The 20085-nt window shown below is 39.8% G+C and overlaps 7 protein-coding genes across 13 annotated transcripts; 2 read left to right on the forward strand and 5 right to left on the reverse strand.

Annotated features, from left to right (window-relative positions):
- Positions 1-379: 379 nt before the first annotated feature.
- AT3G62120 (Class II aaRS and biotin synthetases superfamily protein) lies at positions 380-3742 on the reverse strand. Of its 3 annotated transcripts, NM_001340140.1 has the most exons (13): positions 3539-3742; positions 3170-3214; positions 3008-3130; positions 2827-2916; positions 2606-2722; positions 2346-2533; positions 2105-2171; positions 1850-1972; positions 1617-1769; positions 1253-1537; positions 923-1141; positions 736-829; positions 380-641 (listed from the first exon to the last, which is right to left on the reverse strand). In NM_001340140.1, exons 2-13 carry the CDS (start codon positions 3197-3199, stop codon positions 577-579), a joined length of 1554 nt encoding a protein of 517 aa, NP_001326276.1. In that variant the 5' UTR covers positions 3200-3214; positions 3539-3742; the 3' UTR covers positions 380-576. The 3 variants fall into 3 exon arrangements, with proteins under 3 accessions (NP_001326276.1, NP_191771.1, NP_850736.1); NM_116077.3 differs by having other exon boundaries at positions 3008-3214; positions 3539-3671; NM_180405.1 differs by having other exon boundaries at positions 3008-3211; positions 3539-3642.
- Positions 3743-4137: 395 nt separating this feature from the next.
- LCD (Pyridoxal phosphate (PLP)-dependent transferases superfamily protein) lies at positions 4138-6356 on the forward strand. Of its 2 annotated transcripts, none has more exons than NM_116078.4 (2): positions 4138-5715; positions 5929-6356. In NM_116078.4, the coding sequence occupies exon 1, from the start codon at positions 4344-4346 to the stop codon at positions 5706-5708; it is 1365 nt and encodes a 454-aa protein (NP_191772.1). In that variant the 5' UTR covers positions 4138-4343; the 3' UTR covers positions 5709-5715; positions 5929-6356. The 2 variants fall into 2 exon arrangements, with proteins under 2 accessions (NP_191772.1, NP_001327694.1); NM_001340141.1 differs by having other exon boundaries at positions 4194-5888; positions 5975-6356.
- Positions 6357-6432: 76 nt separating this feature from the next.
- On the forward strand, positions 6433-8099 carry AT3G62140 (NEFA-interacting nuclear protein). The gene is made up of 7 exons (NM_116079.2): positions 6433-6683; positions 6778-6852; positions 6942-6999; positions 7174-7229; positions 7389-7451; positions 7537-7614; positions 7719-8099. Exons 1-7 carry the CDS (start codon positions 6627-6629, stop codon positions 7974-7976), a joined length of 645 nt encoding a protein of 214 aa, NP_191773.2. The 5' UTR covers positions 6433-6626; the 3' UTR covers positions 7977-8099.
- On the reverse strand, positions 8003-13380 carry ABCB21 (P-glycoprotein 21; the record flags this gene model as incomplete). Of its 3 annotated transcripts, none has more annotated exons than NM_001340143.1 (12): positions 13038-13380; positions 12561-12941; positions 12415-12469; positions 12145-12320; positions 11612-12072; positions 11007-11532; positions 10633-10906; positions 9689-10539; positions 9341-9607; positions 8992-9255; positions 8612-8905; positions 8105-8458 (listed from the first exon to the last, which is right to left on the reverse strand). In NM_001340143.1, the coding sequence occupies exons 2-12, from the start codon at positions 12927-12929 to the stop codon at positions 8105-8107; spliced, it is 3891 nt and encodes a 1296-aa protein (NP_001327192.1). In that variant the 5' UTR covers positions 12930-12941; positions 13038-13380. The 3 variants fall into 3 exon arrangements, with proteins under 3 accessions (NP_001327193.1, NP_001327192.1, NP_191774.2); NM_116080.3 differs by having other exon boundaries at positions 12561-12959; NM_001340142.1 differs by having other exon boundaries at positions 8003-8458; positions 12561-13259.
- Positions 13381-13476: 96 nt separating this feature from the next.
- On the reverse strand, positions 13477-15306 carry AT3G62160 (HXXXD-type acyl-transferase family protein). The gene is made up of 2 exons (NM_116081.4): positions 14748-15306; positions 13477-14558 (listed from the first exon to the last, which is right to left on the reverse strand). The coding sequence occupies exons 1-2, from the start codon at positions 15156-15158 to the stop codon at positions 13683-13685; spliced, it is 1287 nt and encodes a 428-aa protein (NP_191775.1). The 5' UTR covers positions 15159-15306; the 3' UTR covers positions 13477-13682.
- Positions 15307-15523: 217 nt separating this feature from the next.
- Positions 15524-17859, reverse strand: VGDH2 (VANGUARD-like protein). Its single transcript, NM_116082.3, has 2 exons — positions 16610-17859; positions 15524-16533 (listed from the first exon to the last, which is right to left on the reverse strand). The coding sequence occupies exons 1-2, from the start codon at positions 17685-17687 to the stop codon at positions 15845-15847; spliced, it is 1767 nt and encodes a 588-aa protein (NP_191776.1). The 5' UTR covers positions 17688-17859; the 3' UTR covers positions 15524-15844.
- Positions 17860-18933: 1074 nt separating this feature from the next.
- AT3G62180 (Plant invertase/pectin methylesterase inhibitor superfamily protein) lies at positions 18934-19948 on the reverse strand. Of its 2 annotated transcripts, none has more exons than NM_001340144.1 (1): positions 18934-19948. In NM_001340144.1, the coding sequence occupies exon 1, from the start codon at positions 19923-19925 to the stop codon at positions 19182-19184; it is 744 nt and encodes a 247-aa protein (NP_001326183.1). In that variant the 5' UTR covers positions 19926-19948; the 3' UTR covers positions 18934-19181. The 2 variants fall into 2 exon arrangements, with proteins under 2 accessions (NP_001326183.1, NP_191777.1); NM_116083.3 differs by having other exon boundaries at positions 18972-19910.
- Positions 19949-20085: the final 137 nt, after the last annotated feature.

Consider the following 20085-nt stretch of genomic DNA (forward strand, 5'->3'; position numbering starts at 1 on the left):
CAAATCAATTTTTTTCTGTAAAAACAGAGCTTAATGGTGAGATCCATAGATTAAATACTATTGAATATCATCAGTTAATCTATCAATCAATAGTCAATAGATCAAATCTACGCCTGAAAACAAAACCAAACCGAAAACGAGTCTAAACCAAAGTAAACAAGAGAAACACAAGAAGAAGCAATTTTCATCAACTTTGTAACTCCTGCAGTCCTGCCCCCAATAAGTCCACTTTCTTTGCAGGCTTCCCTGAATGCAACAAAACATAATGTGATTAATTAATCTTAACAACGACATTTGGGATATGATTATGGGGTTCTCTTCCGTTAACAAATAGTAAACCAGGCCACTTTCCGGTTTACGTAATATTGGTCTGAAATTTATGCTAAAACGAATTCGGTACCGTTTTCCATCAATATCTTTGAATCAAACAACTCTTTATAATTCTTAGTGCAATCACAGTCAAAATAACTCAAATAGCTTTTGGTCAAAATATCAGATCAAAGCACAATGCACTTGAGAGAGTCTTTACAAGCCAAAAGTAAATTTTCATGAATTGAATCAAAACATGATGAACACTTAGTAACTCCTGCCCCAATAGGTCCATTTCTTTGCAGGTTTTCCTGAAGCAAAGCAGAGAGTGCCTGCATCGAAAACATTGAAGCTTCGTGTCAATGGATGGACTAAATTTATGAGCCAAATTTCTCAAACAGATTCTAAATTTAGAGGGTCTCTGACCTTCAGGGAGTTCAGGCTGATCAAATGGAGAACAAAGGGTTTTAGCTGCTCCTGTTTCACCTTTCGTACGTGCCTTAACATCTCTTTCCACTTCCTACAAAGAATTTAAGTTTAAGGAACTTAAAATTGTTATCTTCTTGAGTTTTAATTCTATAAGCTGGAATAAGAAGTTTTTGCTGTAACATACCTCTTCATCACACCAGGGAGCCAAAATGAGTTTCTTTTCGTTAAGAGCTTTGATAAACTCATCCCAAGTCTTTACCTCTTGAACACATGCTTCCCTCTTTTGCTTAGCAACTTCATACATGTTTTGCTGGATCTTTTCAAGCAGTTCCTTAACATGTTCGACTAAGCTACCTCTTGGGATATCTTCCTTAACTCCGTTGTCACGTCTCACAGTTCTGACCTATGGGATAAATGAAATCCGTTTAGCTACATTACAAGTTACATATTTAAACCAGGCACTTACTTCAATATTATATGTCGAAGGAATTGATGAGATATTAAACGGACTGACCTGATCATTTTCTAGGTCTCTGGGACCAATCTCAATCCTCAATGGAACACCCTTCATTTCCCAGTCTGAATACTTCCATCCAGGAGAGTAGTTGTCCCTTAAATCTTCTTCAGCACGGATACCGGCTTCACACAAGGCAGATGCAGTAGCAGTACAAGCATCATAAATTCCTTGGGTATTAGCATCTTTGTAGGGAACAGGAATCACAACAACTTGCACAGATGCGACTTTAGGAGGGAGTACCAGGCCTTTGTCATCTCCATGAGTCATAATCATCACTCCAATCTATAAAAGGTTTGAAAATGATAAGTTAACAGTTGTAGAGCACATGAGAAAAATAATCTAAGTACTTCCAAGTATTTACCGTCCTGGTACTGTAGGCCCAAGAATTCTGCCACACCATTTCTGTCTCTGCTTTCTCATTCTCAAAGTTGATCTCAAACATCTTCGCAAAGTTTTGTCCCAAACAATGAGAGGTTGCACCTTGTACACCACGACCAGTGTTTGGAATGAAAGCCTATAAAATCAAAGTTCAACTTCACAGAGAGTAAACCCACAAGAAAAAAGGTTAAGTCTCAGAACAAAAAGATTACATACCTCTACACTTGTAGTGTAAAGTCCACCAGCAAACTTCTCATTTTCACTCTTCATACCTTTCACAACTGGAACTGCAAGATATTCTTCATATATGCGACGGTAAAGCTCCAAAATTTGAAGGACCTAAGAACAACAGAAGCCGTATGATGAAACAATTTCACCTAAATGATGTTGAACTGCTTAATATAACGCTTAGTTTGCAGCAAAAAAAAAAGGAGAGATTGGATCACATGCAAAAGTTTTAGGTTCACCTACCTCTTCATCTGCTTCTGCTTTTGTGGCGAATGCAGTGTGACCTTCCTGCCAAAGGAACTCACGGCTCCTGCAATTAAATAGGTTAGGCAGTGGGCTGTGGCAAGCAAATTTCTGTGTCGAAGGTTTCAATCCAAACGTTAAGCCGAATATTTACAGCAGAAACAATGACTAGCTCAAGAAAAAAAGTACTAACATGATAATGAACAGAAAAAGTAGAAAGGAGTATATGATAATAAAATACCGGATAAATGGGGTAGGGTTGCTGAACTCCCATCTAACAACATTGCACCACTGGTTAAGCTTCAAAGGCAAGTCACGGTGCCCCCTTATCCACTTGCTGTAGTAAGGGTACATCACTGTCTCACTGGTTGGACGAATAGCAATTGGGACTTCCAAGTCAGATTTACCTGACTTTGTAACCCACGCAACCTAAACAAAACAATGAGATCTGTTATAAGAAGGCCTTTTTCTTCACAAACAAGATCTACAAGATATACAAACCTCAGGGGCGAATCCCTCGATGTGGTCCTTCTCCTTTTCTAAGACACCAGGAGATACAAACAGAGGGAAATAGCAATTCTTGACCTTCATTTTCTTGATTTCCGCATCAAAGAAAATCTATGGAAAAACCAATGAAAACAAAATGATCATTTCACACACTTGATTCCACTTTCAATCAATGTGATTAACTCAAATCACAATAAAGAAACGATGATACTCACTTGCATAATCTCCCAAATGGCCATTGACCATGGCCGTAGAATATAACATCCAGAGATATCGTAGTACTCAATCATATCTTGTTTACAAACCTAGACAGACATAAAGAAAAGCAGATGTCATATAACCAGCTTGGGACAAAAAAGAATGTGGAAACACTCATCGTTGAACATATAAACAAACCTCAGAATACCATTCCCCGAAGTTCTCATCTTTCTTAACACTGAGTCCGAGACCCGTTTCCTTCTTGACGTCCTTCTTCTTCTGTCCACTCGAAGAAGCCTTTGCAACCTTTTCTTTCACAACCTTTTCTTTCTTAACCTTTTCTTTCTTTTCTTTCACAACCTTTTCTTTTTGTTCACTGGGATCAGCCATTGCAACCTTCTTCTTCTGAAATGCATTACCAATAACGAAATCCAATTACAATCAAAGTTATGAAAATCAAGGTTTATCACTACCAAGCTAATGGATTAGTAAAATCAATGGCAAGCTACTTCGGGATCTGCGAATCGTTTGAGATTTCCGTCAATTTCTCAACCAAAATCGAGTTACTGTCCACTCACACAAAAACAAAATCCGGCGAAAACTAAAAAGCTAAGGAACCTAAGAAACACGACAATGGATTACACTAAAGACATCCTAGCGAATTACCAAAATCACAATAGATTCACGGAACAATAAGAAACGTTTGAGGTAAAGGGAAGAAGAACTTACCAATTTCGCCGGAGAGCTGAAGCAGGACTGAGCTGAAGACGGCGGAGCAAAAGAAGCAGCAAAGATAAGAGAAGAGAGAAAGGAATCGAGAGAGCAAAATAGCGTTACAAGTTGCGAACGTTTGACTCGCTTGACGAGCTTTGTTACTGAACTTCCAATTATATACGGCCACGTGTTAGGGTTGGATCTGGTTTTTGCCTAAATGCTTAGTTTACATGGGCCAAGCCCAATAAGTCAACGATCGATGCATTAATTATTTATACTATAGTTGTGGAGAAAAGATGGATTTATATTCTAATCCAGTTTCGCAGTCGATCCATTTGCAACTTGAATAATGGTTAGGTCATGGAATAAAAAAGCTGTATTTTATTACTCATGAGTAAAATCAATCCTCACATGTCATTATAACTCGACCTAGTAACAGCCCACCTTAATGGCCCACTAAAGCCCAAATTTGAAATAACGGTCAAATCTTAACATTTAAGTTAACAAATGATAAATTAGTAGTATATGATTAAACTCAAATCTAACAAGGATGCAAATGATCATCGATCATCACATGTCAATTAAAATTTATTTAACGTTGTGTAACGCATATAAAATGATATAATTATTAATTTCACTAAAATTTTGAATTTTTTTTTATGAATTGTCGGGAAGCGGAAAAGTGTTACCGCACCACAAAAATCAACGATGACGTACCAACAGTGAATGATTTGACCCCCAAAAACCCACACAGTCTCTCTCTCTCTCTCTCAATTTGGGATTCGAGACGAAACCCTAGCTCTGATTTTTTTCAATTCCGATGGAGGCGGGAGAGCGGCGCAATGGCGATTCGATGAGTCACAATCACCGCGCACCGAAGAAGCCACGTCTCGCTGGGTTATTAACCGAGTCAGATATCGACTCTGAGTTCGCTCACCACCAGACCGGTGTTGCCAGAATCAACAACGGTAGCTTCGGGTGCTGTCCTGGCTCCGTTCTCGAGGCGCAACGCGAGTGGCAGCTTCGTTATCTCCGTCAGCCTGATGAGTTCTACTTCAACGGTCTCCGTCGTGGACTTCTCGCTTCTCGAACTGTGATCAGTGACCTAATCAACGCCGATGATGTTGATGAGGTCTCTCTCGTTGATAACGCCACCACTGCTGCTGCTATTGTTCTTCAGAAAGTTGGAAGGTGTTTCTCGGAAGGGAAGTATAAGAAGGAAGATACTGTAGTGATGTTTCACTGTGCGTTTCAGAGTGTGAAGAAGTCGATTCAGGCTTATGTCTCTCGTGTGGGAGGTTCTACTGTTGAGGTTAGGTTACCTTTCCCTGTAAATTCGAACGAAGAGATTATCTCCAAGTTTAGAGAAGGACTAGAGAAAGGTAGAGCGAATGGTAGAACGGTTAGGTTAGCTATCATTGATCATATAACGTCGATGCCGTGTGTTTTGATGCCGGTACGAGAATTGGTTAAGATCTGCAGAGAGGAAGGTGTGGAGCAGGTTTTTGTTGATGCAGCTCATGCCATTGGTAGTGTTAAAGTTGATGTGAAAGAAATCGGAGCTGATTACTATGTGAGTAATCTGCATAAATGGTTCTTTTGTCCACCGTCTATCGCGTTTTTCTATTGTAAGAAACGTGGTTCTGAGTCTGATGTTCATCACCCTGTGGTGTCTCATGAGTTTGGAAATGGTTTGCCTATAGAAAGTGCCTGGATTGGGACTAGGGATTACAGTTCACAGCTTGTGGTTCCATCTGTGATGGAGTTTGTAAACAGGTTCGAGGGAGGGATGGAAGGGATAATGATGAAGAACCATGATGAAGCTGTTAGAATGGGTTTAATGCTGGCTGATGCTTGGGGAACGAATCTAGGGTCACCTCCAGAAATGTGTGTTGGGATGGTTATGATCGGTTTACCTTCAAAACTCTGTGTTGGAAGTGATGAAGATGCTATTAAGTTGCGGTCATATCTGCGGGTTCATTACTCAGTTGAGGTTCCAGTTTTTTATCTCGGATTGAGGGATGGAGAGGAAGGAGTGAAAGACAAAGACAGTGGACTAATTACTGCGTATGTTCGGATCTCTCATCAGGTCTATAACAAAACTGAGGATTATGAGAGATTGAGAGACGCAATAACAGAGTTAGTCAAGGATCAGATGACTTGTCAAAACCTTCCTGCATTGTAGTAACCAGGTATGCTTCAGATTCACAATCTTGCTTACCATCTAGAGTTGATTGCCATGCTTAACATCTGTTGGCTTCTCTGCCTTCAAAATGGTGGACTGTAAAAAAGCAGACAACTTTAGATCTTTTTTCCATGCTCTAGGTGATGATTGCTTGATCGTATATGAACCAAACCAATTAAGGTATTGTTCTTCTAAACATATGTTTTGGTTTTGGTGGCAGATATACTTTGATAATCCACAAGAGCCTCATTGAGACTCTTTCATAGATCAACTGCCGGTGTAACAATAAGGCGATGGAAGAGCCACGGGCAAAGATTCCGGAGGTAACATGTATTGATGAGCTTGTGGAGGAGCGGCTTGCAATGGAAGAAGAAGCTAACCTTGAGAGGCCCTCTCTTTTTATTAGTCTTTTATAACGTTTAACGGCTTTGTATGATTATTGCAAATAAAATCATGTGCGTCTAATCTTATCTTCCTCAAACATTCTGCTTGCGAATCTCCTGTCGCAGTTCCAATAATTTTTCCTTATTGAAAACTTTTTCCCTCACATTGAAAGCATATTCATAGATATGTAATGACACCTAATTTATCATTGTTTTGTATGATTCTGGTTCGTTTTCACATCTATGTCTATTATGTCTATTTACCAACTTCAAAGTTCAATTAAAAAAGGGTCAAAAGTACTAAATTGATTCCGATGAAACCTGTCAGGTCAAATCCTACTAAATAATAACCAATGGGTATTCCTGGAGAATTTGAAACTCTTGAGATTTGAGTTAACTTGATACCACGTGTCATCCATCAGGCGGTTTATCGGAGAAGAAGAGTCTTAAATCCGGCGAGTAAGAAACTCCGACTGTTTTTTGATTCAGAGCTAAGCAAAAAAAGCGTGATTGTGTTGTGGAGTAGAGGAAGAAGATGGTTGATGAGACAGAAAAACCTATTAGGTTACTCAATTTCGTCTCCGAGGAACAGGTTCTCTCTCTCTCTCTCTCTATCGAAACCCTAGTTTTGTGAAATTCAATTTAAAATTGCTTGTTTTTTCTGAGAAATTGATTTGGTGATCCAGTTAGATGAATCGAAGAAAGAAAGAGGAGAAAGAGTTGAAGATGGAACATTCCAGAGGGACAGGGCTCTCTACGAGGTATTTCTCCATCCTTCACTGTCGTTTTCAGTCCCATGAGTAAATCATTCGTTTTCTTCTTCCTCACTTGTAATGTGTTTCAATTGCAGATTTTGAAAGAGAACAAAGACAAGAAGGACGCTGAGTTTAATGAACGATTCAAGCATAGTGAGTCACTATCTCTGTATAGCAGTATTGATTCCATTGTTTCAAGCTGTGATCAATTCTTATGTCAAGATCTTTGCTTTGGTTTACCTTTTCTGAAATTCAAATTTTTGGTATGTTACCTTCTGTTGAATGGTTTGACTAAAGAAGAGACTATATTGAATTGGGATTTTACAGGGCCACCCAAAGCTCTGGATGAAGATGAGACCGAGTTTCTTGATAAACTGGAAATGGTGAGCTATCTTCTTTTATTGCCAATGGACTGCATATCAGTGTAGATATTACTGAGTTAGTGCTTATAAGCTCTGAAGGATCATGACTTTATGGCGTGATCTTTGGGCTTATATCTTCTCTGTCATCTTAACACCCTCATTTGCACTTGTTGTTTATAGTCAAAGAGGGAATATGAACGTCAATTGGCAAATGAAGAAGATGAACAGCTTCGTAATTTCCAGGTAACTTTCTTTTGAATCTTGAATAACAGTTAACAAAAGCTTACAAAATTGTTAGATTAAGATTGTATCATGGTTCTATTTTCAGGCAGCGGTTGCAGCACGATCTGCAATCCTTCACGAACCAAAGGAAGCAGCACTGCCACCACCAGCGCCAGTCACCAAGGTGAGTATCTCATGATTCAATTTGGAATGTTAGATAAAATTTGCAGATCTTCATCTGAGCATTTGAATCACAAGGGGTTATATATATCTTGAACTCTTTTACAGGAACAAAAACCAATCGGGAAGAGAAATCCTGCGACTCGTCCATTTAAAGCGATCATAAAAGTCAAGCCACAACCCAAGAAGGCTAAAGCAACAGAGAAAGAAGAGAAAGAGATCCCAGGGAATGGAAAACCGGCCAGCCATATCGACCAGGCTTCTTTAGATTCTGTAAAAGGCAATGTCACAGGTAAAACTACTGAAGGTCTGCAAACTGGTTTAGCCTTAGTCTCATATAGTGATGAAAGTGAAGACGATGATTAATATTTTGTGTTACTGACTCAATAATCTATATAAACATTCACAATGAATCAAAATATTGAATCTTTTGGTGTCAGTTCCATTGTATAGTATTAACTCAGAAATGCTAAAAAATCATTAGAAAGGAAATTTTATGTAGAAGCACTCAGATGAAGTTGTACTAAAGAAGCATAAACACCATCTTTGATATTAATCAAAGTCTCATGCTTTCCCTTCTCCACGATGACTCCATTCTTAACCACTGCAATTACATCGGCGTTCTTGATTGTTGATAACCGATGTGCCACCACCACGGTGGTTCGGTTAACCATAACCCGGTCCAATGCATCCTGAACCACACGCTCTGACTCAGCGTCTAGAGCACTTGTGGCTTCATCAAGTAGCAACACTTTAGGGTCTTTAACGATTGCTCTGGCTATGGCTACTCTCTGCTTTTGCCCACCTGATAATTGAACTCCTCTTTCACCCACCATTGTATCATAGCCCTGCAACGGTAAGCAAAAGTTTCAGTTTAATCTGTATCCATATGGACCTGGAAATTATGGCTGGACACTCTTTTTTTTGGTTCGATTATTCGGGTTATTTTAAGCTGTTCAATGTTAGAACTTAGAATTTTGGTTGGGTGCGGTTAAAGTTACCTGTTGTAGTCCACTGATGAAGCCATGAGCGTTAGATAGCTCAGCTGCGGATACTATTTCGGTTTCAGTAGCATCTCCTCCTTTACCATAAGCAATGTTTGCCCTAATCGTTTCATTGAACAAAACCGGTTCCTGGCTCACAAGCCCGGTTTGCTGCCTTAACCATTTCAGCTGCAATGTCTTTATCTCAACTCCATCAAGAGTGATCTGACCAGAATCAGGGTCGTAAAACCTCTGTAGCAACGCAATCACTGTCGATTTCCCGCTCCCGCTCTCTCCAACCAAAGCTATTGTCTGAAACAGAGGGAAAAACAAAACAAAATAAGAGACTTTATTTGACCCGAACTGAACCAAACTGATTCATTTTTTCTATATCTTACCTTGCCAGCGCGAATAGACAGACAGAGATCTTGGAAGATCTGAACATCTGGTCTTGAAGGATATTTGAAACTAATATGACGAAGTTCGATATCTCCTTTAACATTATCAAGAACTCTCCCAGACTCATCACTTGGATCAATCTTCGATTCTCTGTCTATAACCGCGAAGATCGATGCAGCCGCATTGCTAGCTTTGCTGGAATCAGGAGACAATGAACTTGACTGAGAAATAGCTACAGCCGCCATTGTCAAAGCAAAGAAAACCTGTTTCGAAACAACACAAAACACTCTTTAGAAGGGGACAAAAAACAGGAATCATGAGTTTCTGAAATGTTTTTGTTGCCTTTACCCTGAAAACAGAATCAAAGGTTGTTTTCCCGTCATCGACAAGCCTTGCACCCGCGTAGAAACTGGCGGCGTAAGAAGAGAAGAGGACGAAGAAAGAAACACCGAAACCGATACCACTAACTATGCCTTGACGTATTCCTGTTCTCATAGGACCTTCACATTTCTTCTTATACATTTTCATCACTTTCTCCTCTGCACAGAATGAAGCAACCGTTCTTATGCTCCCCACCGCATCATTCGCTACTTGGCTCGCTTCCTCATACATTCTCTGCCAACAATTTTCCGTTTCATCAGACAAAAAATAGAGATATGTAACTTGTATAGAAAATCAAAGAGAGTTTAGTCGTACCTTTGCATCTGCACTGAAGCCAACCATGAACTTCATGTATATATAACCATTAAGCCCGATTAGCGGAAGCATCGCGAGAACAATGAAAGCTAACTGCCAACTCGCCACAAACGCTATGACCAAACCCGCGGTTACAGACGCAAGATTCTGAACCGTTTGAGCCAATGCGTCTCCAACTAGACCACGGACCGTAGCTGCATCAGCAGAGAGCCTAGCTCCAATAGCACCACTTGAGTTCTCAGTCTCATCAAACCATCCAACTTCCATACGAACAACTTTCTCAAAACACATTGATCTTATCCGCTGCACTAGTTTACATCCGGCTATGGAAAAAAAGATCGTTTGTGCTGGGAAGACCACCATTGAAGCTACACCAAGAAGCATGAAGATGATTGCCCAAAACCTTGTATCGGATTTTAACTGCTCAGGTGGTTTGAAAAATGCTTTGATCACGCTTGAGATTAGAATCCCGAATATCGGAAGAATAACTCCGTTTAAGACCGCGGCTATAGATCCGAGTATAAGCATAGGAATCTCTGGTTTGTTTAGAGCAGCGACTCTAAAGAAAGAGACTTTCTTTTCTTTGATCGGAGTAGAAACCTTGATGTCTTTCTCTGGTATAGCTTCGTTGTTGGTGTCTATTCCTGCTGGAAAACCAAACATAGAGAAAGAAGAAGATCTTTTGCTTAAAGACCGGCTTAGTGACGACTTCCTTAAACTAGACCGTTTCATGGACTCCATTGATAGTTTCTGCTCATCCGTTGAATCTTCTGTCTGTTTAGTATCTTCTTGTAGACGTATGAGCTGAGAATACGCTCCTTCCGGGTCTCTTAGGAGCTCAGAGTGAGAACCTGATCATACATTTTATGATCAGCACTTACTATCAGATAGGATTGGATATATATATATATACATGTATATGTGTTAGATACTTTGAGTTTTACCTTTCTCTACGATCTTGCCTTGATGAATCACAGCAATCATGTCTGCATTTCTCACCGTACTCAATCTGTGAGCGACAACGACGGTTGTTCGGTTAACCATGATCCTGTCAAGAGCTTCTTGAACAATCCTCTCAGACTCTGCATCAAGTGCGCTTGTTGCTTCATCTAAAAGCAAGATTCTTGGATCTTTCAGAATCGCTCTAGCTACTGCAATCCTCTGTTTTTGCCCACCTGAAAGCTGAGTTCCGTGTTCTCCAACCATCGTGTCTAAACCCTGCAATGTACAGTTAGTTAATTCAGTTACATTTACAAGCTTCATCAAAATGAAAACAGAGACAAAAAAATAACAGAGGAGAGGTGAATTTAATCTCAACCTGAGGAAGCTTGTCAATGAATTTAGACGCGTTTGCGAGCTCTGTGGCCTTACGAATCTCTTCGACTGTTGCATTTTCTTTCCCGTAGGCGATGTTTTCCTTTATGCTTGAAGTGAACAGAACCGGTTCTTGACTCACAAGTCCTATCTTGCTTCTGATCCACTTTAGCTGAAACTCTTTAAGGTTAATCCCATCTATTCGGACTTCACCGCTTTGTGGATCATAAAACCTCTCTATCAGACTCACAACAGTAGACTTCCCACTTCCGCTCTGCCCAACTAGAGCCACGGTTGAACCACTCGAGATAGAGAGTGAAAACCCGCGAAAGATCTGCTCTTCTGGTCTTGCCGGGTAACTAAAGTTCACATTATTAAGCTCAATGTCTCCTCTAATATCGTCAAGAACTTTTCCAGTTGTATCGGAAGCATCAATCTCCGGCTTTCTTTTGATTGCTTCAAACATTTTGTATGCCGCAGCTTGACCAGCTGCAAACGCGCTTAAACAAGGAGATGCTTGTCCTAATGACCTGATATTAGCATGAAAAGCAAATTAGCTTACAGAAAATAAGAAGTTGAAGGACCAACAAAGTTGATTCGGAAGCTCACATGGAACCGGTTAAAACCGCGAAGATGATGATGAGAACTTGTCCTCCAGTGTATCCTTTCTCCAATATCATCTTCCCACCATACCAAACCGCTAAAGCATAAGTGCAAAAGATGACTATGTTGAGTGTACCAAGTCCAAGTCCTGTGGAAGCTCCTTCAAACACCCCTGCTCTATAAGCAGAGACAAGATGCTTATTGTAATTGCTTATCGCTTGTTTCTCTCCAGTAAACGATGCAACCGTTCTTATTGACCCAACTGTTTGCTCAACTACAACCGCAGCTTTCGCATAAGAAGTTTGTCCACGGGAAGCCATTTTGGAAATGACGATAGCTAGAGCTGCACCAGACATTACTAGAAGTGGAATTGAAGATACCATGACTAATGTAAGAAGCCATCCTTCAGTGAAAGCTATCACAAATCCACCAATAAACGTTGATACCAATTGAATAGCCTTTCCAACCTACAAAAAAGGTTTGAAACTTAGTAATCTAATTCAACCCCCAAAATTTGTAACTGTGTCATGTTCTGTTACCTTCTCTCCCATGGCGTCTTGTATAAGCACAGTGTCACCTGACATTCTTCCAACAACTTCTCCTGTGTTGGTTTCGACGTCGAAGAAGGCAATGTCTTGTCTCAATATAGTTTGCAGATACAGACTCCTTATTCTTCCAGCTTGTCTCTCCCCAGAGATCATCCAACCAGAAACCTCTGATTATATACAAAAACATCCACTAAAAGATTAAAATCTTTCACATTCAAACCCACTAAAGATTTCGGACAGAATCAACGAGTGTGTGCTTACGGAGAAGAGCTGCCACTAGAGTTCCAAGCCCAAGGTATACAAATTTCAGAGCCACCTGTGAGTAAAGTTGTATTAAAGATCAATCATTGTGGTCTTTTTTTGTGGGTCTAAACTAGAAAGGTAAAAGAGTAGAATATATTTATTACCTTAGCGATCTTATCAGAAACATCTGAACTGTTTTGGTTTTGTCCAAACACATCTATGACATCTCCGAAGAGGATCGTCATGATAGGGAAGCCAAGACCGTTACCCACCGCGCCTATTGTTCCGAGGATCATCAAAATGATGTCAAATGAATCTGCAAAGGCAAACAGCTTGTGAAACGGTACAGTTTTGGTCTTCTCATCTTCTTCTTGTTTGTTCTTCTCTGTTTTTTTCTTCTCTTCTTTCAGATCAGACTCTGTCTTAAGTTCTTTTTCGTCTTCTTCATGAATTTTAGAGTTTGAAGTCTCTGCGTCTGCTCTGTTTGGTGAATCCACCTTCAAGCCCTCCTCTGATTCTATTACACTATCCATTGTTCTTTGATCCTATCAAGAAAACCAAAGCTAAAAATCCAAACTTTAAAATCTAGAAAACTGAAACCTTAAACTTTATTGGACAACAAAAAACAGAGAAGCATGTACCTGAAAAACACAGATACACTTCCTTTTCTTAGTAGCCGAGGAAACAAGGATCGTGGAGGGTTGAATATATAATATACTCTAATTCATTACTTGAAGAAGAAGCAGTGGATTTTCGATTTCAAGAACTTCTCTTAAGACGTTTACGTCTATTGAATTGATTCAAGTGGAAGTTCAGGACCTACTTCCAGAAACAAGGACTAGAGTCGTCAAAAACGACCTTGTTATGACGTGACAGGTCAGACGCCAAGTGGTCTGGTCTCTGTTCTGCGGATAGTCTTATTAGCACCTAACTTTTTCTTTCACAAAGAAAAGAGTACCAAAAAACGAGTTTTCTTTCAAACTTTAGTGTGACTAATCAACATTTACTTTGCTTTGTTCATACAGTATAAAACAATTGCCATTAACCGCATTTCTATTGTATGCAGACAAAATATCAAATTCAGATTGATTTTCTTATATGCAACTTGCATTTGTTTTAGCTGGCAAATGAATGACTCATAACTTTTTCTTTACAATTTTTATTATTATTATTATGTGCACATTACACTTCAGTACGTAACGAATCAACTTTCAAGCAGCCAATGAATTTTCTTACTCGTTTTCCCAAATTCCACTATACAATATTTTAATAAACTGGATTAGTGATTATTCGGTTTTGTTAGATGTCAATTTATTTGTCATCAAATCATCGAACAATTGGCAATGAGTCTCCTCGACGCACCACGTCATCAAACGTACACCTTTCTTCGGCAACGGCACAGATCCTACGATGCCAGCAGGGACAATACTCAACCCTTGGATTGGTGCCACGTGTAATGGTGGACCCCATCCATAATCCACCTGATTGAATCCTAATTTTCCCCACTCCGATAAAAACAGCGTATTATATCCCACCGCCGGCGCAAACGGATCGTCTCCGTCGCCGCTGACGAACTTTTCAAATTCCTCCGGTAGCTTCGTTTTCGCTTGTTTGATCAATTTCACCACATCGAACACTGATTTCTCCTTCGAGATTTCGTGGCTTTCGGCGGAGATTTTCACCGGGAAGAAGCAGTTGCCGTAGAAACCAATCGGGAGCGGCGGATTAACAAGATGACGACAGTTAGCGAAGAATACGAGCTTCACTTCTGTATCCTCTCTCAGATTTATCGCTTCCGTACGAAGTTTCCAGAAACAAGCGGCGATGACCTCGAAGGCTGAACAAATCTCTCCGGTCGACGCACGAAACTCACGTTTGAACCGTTCGATCAAATCTGATGGGATATCAAAGCTTAAGTGCTCTAGCTTGTATTCTGGAAACGCCGGTGGAAACGGCGGAGGGATTGCCGGAGATATGACATCATTCGCACGGTGCTGCTGTGGAATGAAATCTCTATGCCAGACGGGAGAGACGCCGAGATTCGTTTGGCCGCAGGCGATTTCTCCGACCGCGGTAAGGAATTGGGCCGCTCCAAGGCCGTCACAAATTGCGTGGCAAAATCTAAGGCCCATTACGAAACCGCCGCAAGAGAATTGGGTCACCTGCAGTAACATTATAAAATCCGGTTCAGTTTAACTTCAGTCGAATACAGTCGTCAAGCTAATCGGTTTAATTTATAACTGCTTTTTATTAACCGTTGAACCGGATTTTGAAAACTACCGTTCATAATTCAAGATCGGTACTAATTGTCAAACAAACCGGTTCTAGCGGATTGTAGATTAAATACTTACCTGCATTTGGACAAGCGGTTCTGCATCATCATCTTTAGGGATTTGATCAGGAAGGAGATCATCGTAAGGTATTTCCATTAGATTGTCGAAATAACCAACACTCTCTAGCTTAACATCAGTAACCGCATCAACGAACCAAATTCCAGTTTTCCCGGTACAATCGATCTGAAGTTTACCTTGGTTTAACTCTTTCAATCTACCGGACAAGGGATAGTAAGAGACAAGTGCTTTAGCCAATGCCTCTTGTATGGCTCTAGCTGCATCAGGTCCATGAGTAAACACATGTATTGTTCTAGCGAAACATCGTAGAACCGGAATATTATCGATTAAGGACAGATCCAACACTACTGATGGGGTCGTTTCACATGCTTGAATAAGAACTCGGTTTACTCTGGTTAATGAAAAAGCCATTGAAGAAAAGATTGACTTGATTAAAGAAAAGATTGGCTTAGGAGTTGTGTGACATTTCTGGTGGTAGAAGACTGCTATACTTATATATTGTGTGAGATATTGGTGAAGTCTTATCTATGGGACAGCTTCGCTTTGAAGTGGACTATAATTAGGTGATGTAGGGCTCGCTTTTGCTAACATTTTACACTTCTCATAAAAAATATATCTATCTAGACTTAAACAATAGCAATGCAAAATAATTAAAATCTGTGAATATTTGTCAAAAGTCAAAACTAGTACATGTCTGTTAACACGTATGTGAAATAAATATCTTTGGTTTGTTTATTTTTACTAGATTTTTTTATTTTTATTTTTGTAGTTGTAAGAATAATCATGAAAGTGGAATATGGTAAACTTTAGCAAATGATGGTATTTAAAATATTTTGTGTATCAATTTTCTTAAGGATACAACATGTGATAAAAAAAAATTAATTATTTGTACTACAAAAAAAATAACAAAACAATTTTTTTTCCTCTTTTGCACGTGAAACGAAAGCAATCTTATACAAACATCATCTCAACACGTCTAGAACCCTATCTTTGTATATAGTATCCAAAAAAGAGTTCTGATCCCCAGAGACGACGTCGTATCGTTACCTTAACATTATCACATACTGTTTTATTCTTAACTTTTTTGTGTTGTCCTCTTACAATCCTAGTTGGACGGGCACGTTGGCTTCTTGGATCCAGTTAGCTGGACCAACCCAGTTAGCCACGGTGTAAGTTTCAACCTCAGCCGCAGACTTAGCCACCTTAACCCAAGGAGGCCTCTGAGTAGTGGCAGCTCCCGGTCCACGGTTATTGAACTCAATGTATTTAGCAGTCTTGTGGTTTTGTTCTCCTTGCCATTCGGTCCATCCTTCTGGTTTAATCAAATCACCAATCTCAGTTCCAATAATCACAGTCGTGGCAAACTTCTTCCACGGCCTTCCTAGGTACGATTTGATGGTTAGCTTGTCAGCTTCGAGCTCCTTGTCCGGTATGATACGGCAGTTATGGAGGACGATACCGATCTTCATCGCTGCACCCTTTTCATTACCGTCAGCCGTAACGTAGTTGGATTGTCCGGGGCTTCCCTTTCGGACGAGGATGAGAGAGTTTTGGATCACAGTTGCGGATTTTCCGAAGATGAAATCCACTGTACCGGATACAACAATGTTCCTGTAGAATTGACGTCCGTTGTTGACGTAGAGTGTGTCTTGGTAACCGTCGAATCTACAGTTGAATATGACCGCACGGTCTCCGTTCACACGGAGTGCGACCGCTTGGTGTCCCAATGGACCAGCAGTGTTCTTAAACCCAATCCATTTCGCCATGAATCCCTCAGATTCGACCTCTGCATGTACATATTAAATGTTAGTACCTTGGCCGATTATGTAGCAATGTAAAACATAATGTTTTGTGGGACTTACGAACGGTGCCACTGAGTGAAGTAGTGGTTCCTGGGCTAAGTTTAACACTTCTGTCAAAGGTAATGATGGTTTGTGTAGCACCATCACCGAACATGAAAATGTTGTTCTTCTTCTTAGGGATTCTGACTTGTTCATTGTAGATACCAGCCTTGATATGGATAATGCACCTTCCAGGGTTTTTATCCGGGCAAGCCATAACCGCCTCAGAAATGGTCTTAAACTGTCCACTTCCATCCTTAGCCACTACATGAGTCGCCTTGATCTTACCGCCACCACCACCGCCTTCACCGATACCATCATCACCGCCAGCTGGAGCGCCACGTCCGGCCTTAGCCATAAGCTTCCTGTCTTTACCAGAAAACCATTTGGGGAGTCCCTTAGAGTCGTTGTCTTCAAGAAGGCGACGTGCAGCTCCACCGGCTCCGGCTCCCATGGTTATGTTCTTCATATCGTCGACTTTGACACCCATTTGGGCCATCGCGGTAACAACGGAATGGAAGATATCGATAGCGTTACTGGTCAAAACCTTGGAGTTAGAGATTCCTTCACCCATGATCTTCTTTAGCTCAACTTCCTCGATGTCGTCAAGACAATCGGTTTGGTAGTTGAAAACTCCAGTTAACCATTGTTTGAGCTGGTCAAGCTTAGTTCCACTCTGCTGAAGATCCTCACCCATCTCTTCAACAATGGTCTCAAGATCCTCAAGAGCGTACATCAATACTCTCTTGCAGTAATCAAGAACGGCTTTGCTGGTCGCGTTCATGTTAGTACCCATACCTCCTTCGGTCGAAGCCGTGAAGTTTGAGGATTTTGTGATCGCGTCTTTAGTAGCCATCAGGAAGGCTTTGACAAGCTTGCTTGGATCATCACTTTTGACTGGGTCGAGTGTTTTCGCGCACGAACCTTGGTCTGTGGTTGACTGGCAAATTGTCTGAACCGCTTTCTGATGAGAGTTTATGGGACCATTACTGTCGCCATTGGCGCCGCCTCCTTTATTAACGAACGTGATAACTCCTATGGCAACACCCACCACTAGGAGGAGTGATGCCACAGATACCACAACCTTTCCTACTGCCATTTTTTCTAACTTTTTTTTTTTGTTGTTATATATTTTTCCCCTTTTTGATTTTACCTTTTTTTTTGCTTTTTATGTTTTTTCTCTCCCTCCGGTTTTATTCGGGAGGTAAATATGAGAGGGAGGGGATTTTTTTTATTGAAACAGAGCCCGGTGGTTTATTAATGGGGCTGGTAGAGATTGTGGTGCATTGTGGAGACATTCTTATAGGATTTGTAGTTTCTAAAATTAGGGTTTGCATGGAGCTAGGGAGAGATTTAAGGTCGTTGAATGGCTAAAAATTCTCTAATCAAATATTGGCTATGAGACTAAAAATTGGTCACCACAAGATGATTTGATTATGTCCTGATCAAGAGTTCGATTACTAAAAATATAAAACGTAGATCCAACCAAAAAAAATGTATGTGGCAGTAACTCTAGTTTACTTATACATATAACATATCCTCTAATTCTAATCTTGTGAATATATTTTGGATTATTCATTCCTAAGTTTAGTTATTTATCCGAAAGTAAAGTATTCGAAAACTTCTTATTGAGAGTTTGCTCTCATCCTTTTAAGGTTAAAACTAGTTGGTACACTACAATAAAACTTGGTAGCTAGTAAGAAATTATGTCTTCTCTATGACGGTATCATTGCATGAATGGTATACTAATTTATGTCTTATAACGAAAGGATTATGAGCTTAAAGATTCAAAATTAGTTTTGATTAAAGTGTTTGAATAGAAAAACCGAATTCGTAAGCTTTTATTCAATAGAAAAACAGAAAAAACCGAAATCATATGATACTCAATAAATCAAACAAATATGATTCAACCTCTTCCTAGACTTTGGTCAACCAAATGAGCTATTGTATACGGTAAACTGTCGTTACGCTCGAATTATATTATTGATGACGCAAAACGGTAAAAAATACTAAAATAGCAATAACGATTACGGAATGATGATAATAAAAAAGAGAGAGAAAATTTGCATCATAGATATCACGATATTAGAGAGATTTAATTGTGTAGTTAGCCTTGTTAATTCGCAGTGGTTAACAGTTAACAACCGGTTAATTGTCAATTGTCAACAACCGTAACTGCATAATTAAACCACTCTCATTTATATAGAGAGAAAAAAAACTTGTAACTCGAATACACGATGGACTGTGGATATGTTCAAATGAGATTAGCAGATAATATAACTTTTTTGCAGATTTCAAAATTTCCTGAGGCTAAATGTCTAAATCATCATTCTAATACTTTTGTTATCATTAACGATATGTATTTAAAAGAAAAATGTTGAAATAGAGACAAAAAATAATAACATTTCATTAATTAATATATCCTTTCCAATCATCACGAAATCCGTCCGTACATGTATAAAACCTACAACATTACATCACAAACGACGCATAATCATACATGACAGAACCAACCATCTATGATTCCATTCGCGATTGCTCTAGGCCTTACACGATATAATTAATTATTACATCCAATCCCTTAATACGATCATCAGTAATAATAATCAGACAAGGGTGGCGGTCGGGGCGAAGTGTCTTCCTCGTTAAGCTTCACCTTAATACCAAAAGTCTTGAAAATAGTATTCAAGTTATTAAACACATCAAAAGAATCACTTGTTAGATTCTTCCCAACTCCAATCCCAATCCCCACTTCCTTCAACAAAATCTTGTCTTCAATATCGTCCAAACAAGTCGAATGATACCCCATGATTGACATTAACTCTTTTTTACACGTAAAATAATTATGAGCCAACGTCGTTACATCTTTCCCCGTAGCTTTCCAAAAATCGGCGAAATCTTCCAACGCGTAATTCAAGTTTTTCTCGCAGCTGTTGACCACTGCGGTTGCGGTTGCGTCTGACATGTGTTTTGGTTTGATTCCAGAGAGGAAAGTCACACTTTGTTTGACGGATGTTTCAGCGGCAGCCACTAATGCTCGGATTAGTTCGATGGGGTCATTGGTAGGAACGTGTTTAAGGGTTTTGCAACATAGACTTGTGTCCGTTGGGATAACGGTGCAGATTCCCGCGACTGCTTTGGCGTGCGGTGTGAAAAGGTAGTTCGTTCGTTTGACTGGTTTAGCCGTTGCGGTTGCGGCAACGAATATGAAGAGAAAGAAGAGTTTGATTGGAGTGTTCATGATTGTGTTTTCGTATGAACGGAGAAAGGGATCGGAAAGGAACGGATCTCGGAGGAAGAAGAGAGGTTTTTTGATATAGCTAGAAAGATAATGCATGTTTTGTATATATTTATAGTTCGTCTATATTTGGCAGCTAGCTTTTAGTTTTTTTTTTTGTTAATAATTACATATGGTAGGGAGTGAATTGCGCGTTAATTTTCGGGTTAAACGGTTGTGTAATATTTTAGTTGATGATGACAAAATGATATTACATTTT

The sequence above is a fragment of the Arabidopsis thaliana genome, chromosome 3 (genome assembly GCF_000001735.4).
Source record: "Arabidopsis thaliana chromosome 3, partial sequence".
In the NCBI taxonomy this organism is placed as follows: Eukaryota; Viridiplantae; Streptophyta; class Magnoliopsida; order Brassicales; family Brassicaceae; genus Arabidopsis; species Arabidopsis thaliana.

Bases quoted from the DNA above. Each gene is read 5' to 3' on its own strand.
- AT3G62180 (NM_001340144.1), bottom strand. From the start codon at position 19,925: ATGCATTATCTTTCTAGCTATATCAAAAAACCTCTCTTCTTCCTCCGA.
- VGDH2 (NM_116082.3), bottom strand. From the start codon at position 17,687: ATGGCAGTAGGAAAGGTTGTGGTATCTGTGGCATCACTCCTCCTAGTG. The intron at 16,534-16,609 runs GTAAGTCCCACA...ATGTACATGCAG, and splicing joins TTCACTCAGTGGCACCGTTC to AGGTCGAATCTGAGGGATTC.
- AT3G62140 (NM_116079.2), top strand. From the start codon at position 6,627: ATGGTTGATGAGACAGAAAAACCTATTAGGTTACTCAATTTCGTCTCC. The intron at 7,230-7,388 runs GTGAGCTATCTT...TGTTGTTTATAG, and splicing joins TTCTTGATAAACTGGAAATG to TCAAAGAGGGAATATGAACG. The intron at 7,615-7,718 runs GTGAGTATCTCA...ACTCTTTTACAG, and splicing joins CACCAGCGCCAGTCACCAAG to GAACAAAAACCAATCGGGAA.
- AT3G62120 (NM_116077.3), bottom strand. From the start codon at position 3,199: ATGGCTGATCCCAGTGAACAAAAAGAAAAGGTTGTGAAAGAAAAGAAA. The intron at 2,534-2,605 runs GTTTGTATATCT...TGTTTTGTTTAG, and splicing joins TCGAGGGATTCGCCCCTGAG to GTTGCGTGGGTTACAAAGTC. The intron at 1,770-1,849 runs GTATGTAATCTT...TTGATTTTATAG, and splicing joins TTTACACTACAAGTGTAGAG to GCTTTCATTCCAAACACTGG.
- AT3G62160 (NM_116081.4), bottom strand. From the start codon at position 15,158: ATGGCTTTTTCATTAACCAGAGTAAACCGAGTTCTTATTCAAGCATGT. The intron at 14,559-14,747 runs GTAAGTATTTAA...ATGTTACTGCAG, and splicing joins AACCGCTTGTCCAAATGCAG to GTGACCCAATTCTCTTGCGG.
- LCD (NM_116078.4), top strand. From the start codon at position 4,344: ATGGAGGCGGGAGAGCGGCGCAATGGCGATTCGATGAGTCACAATCAC.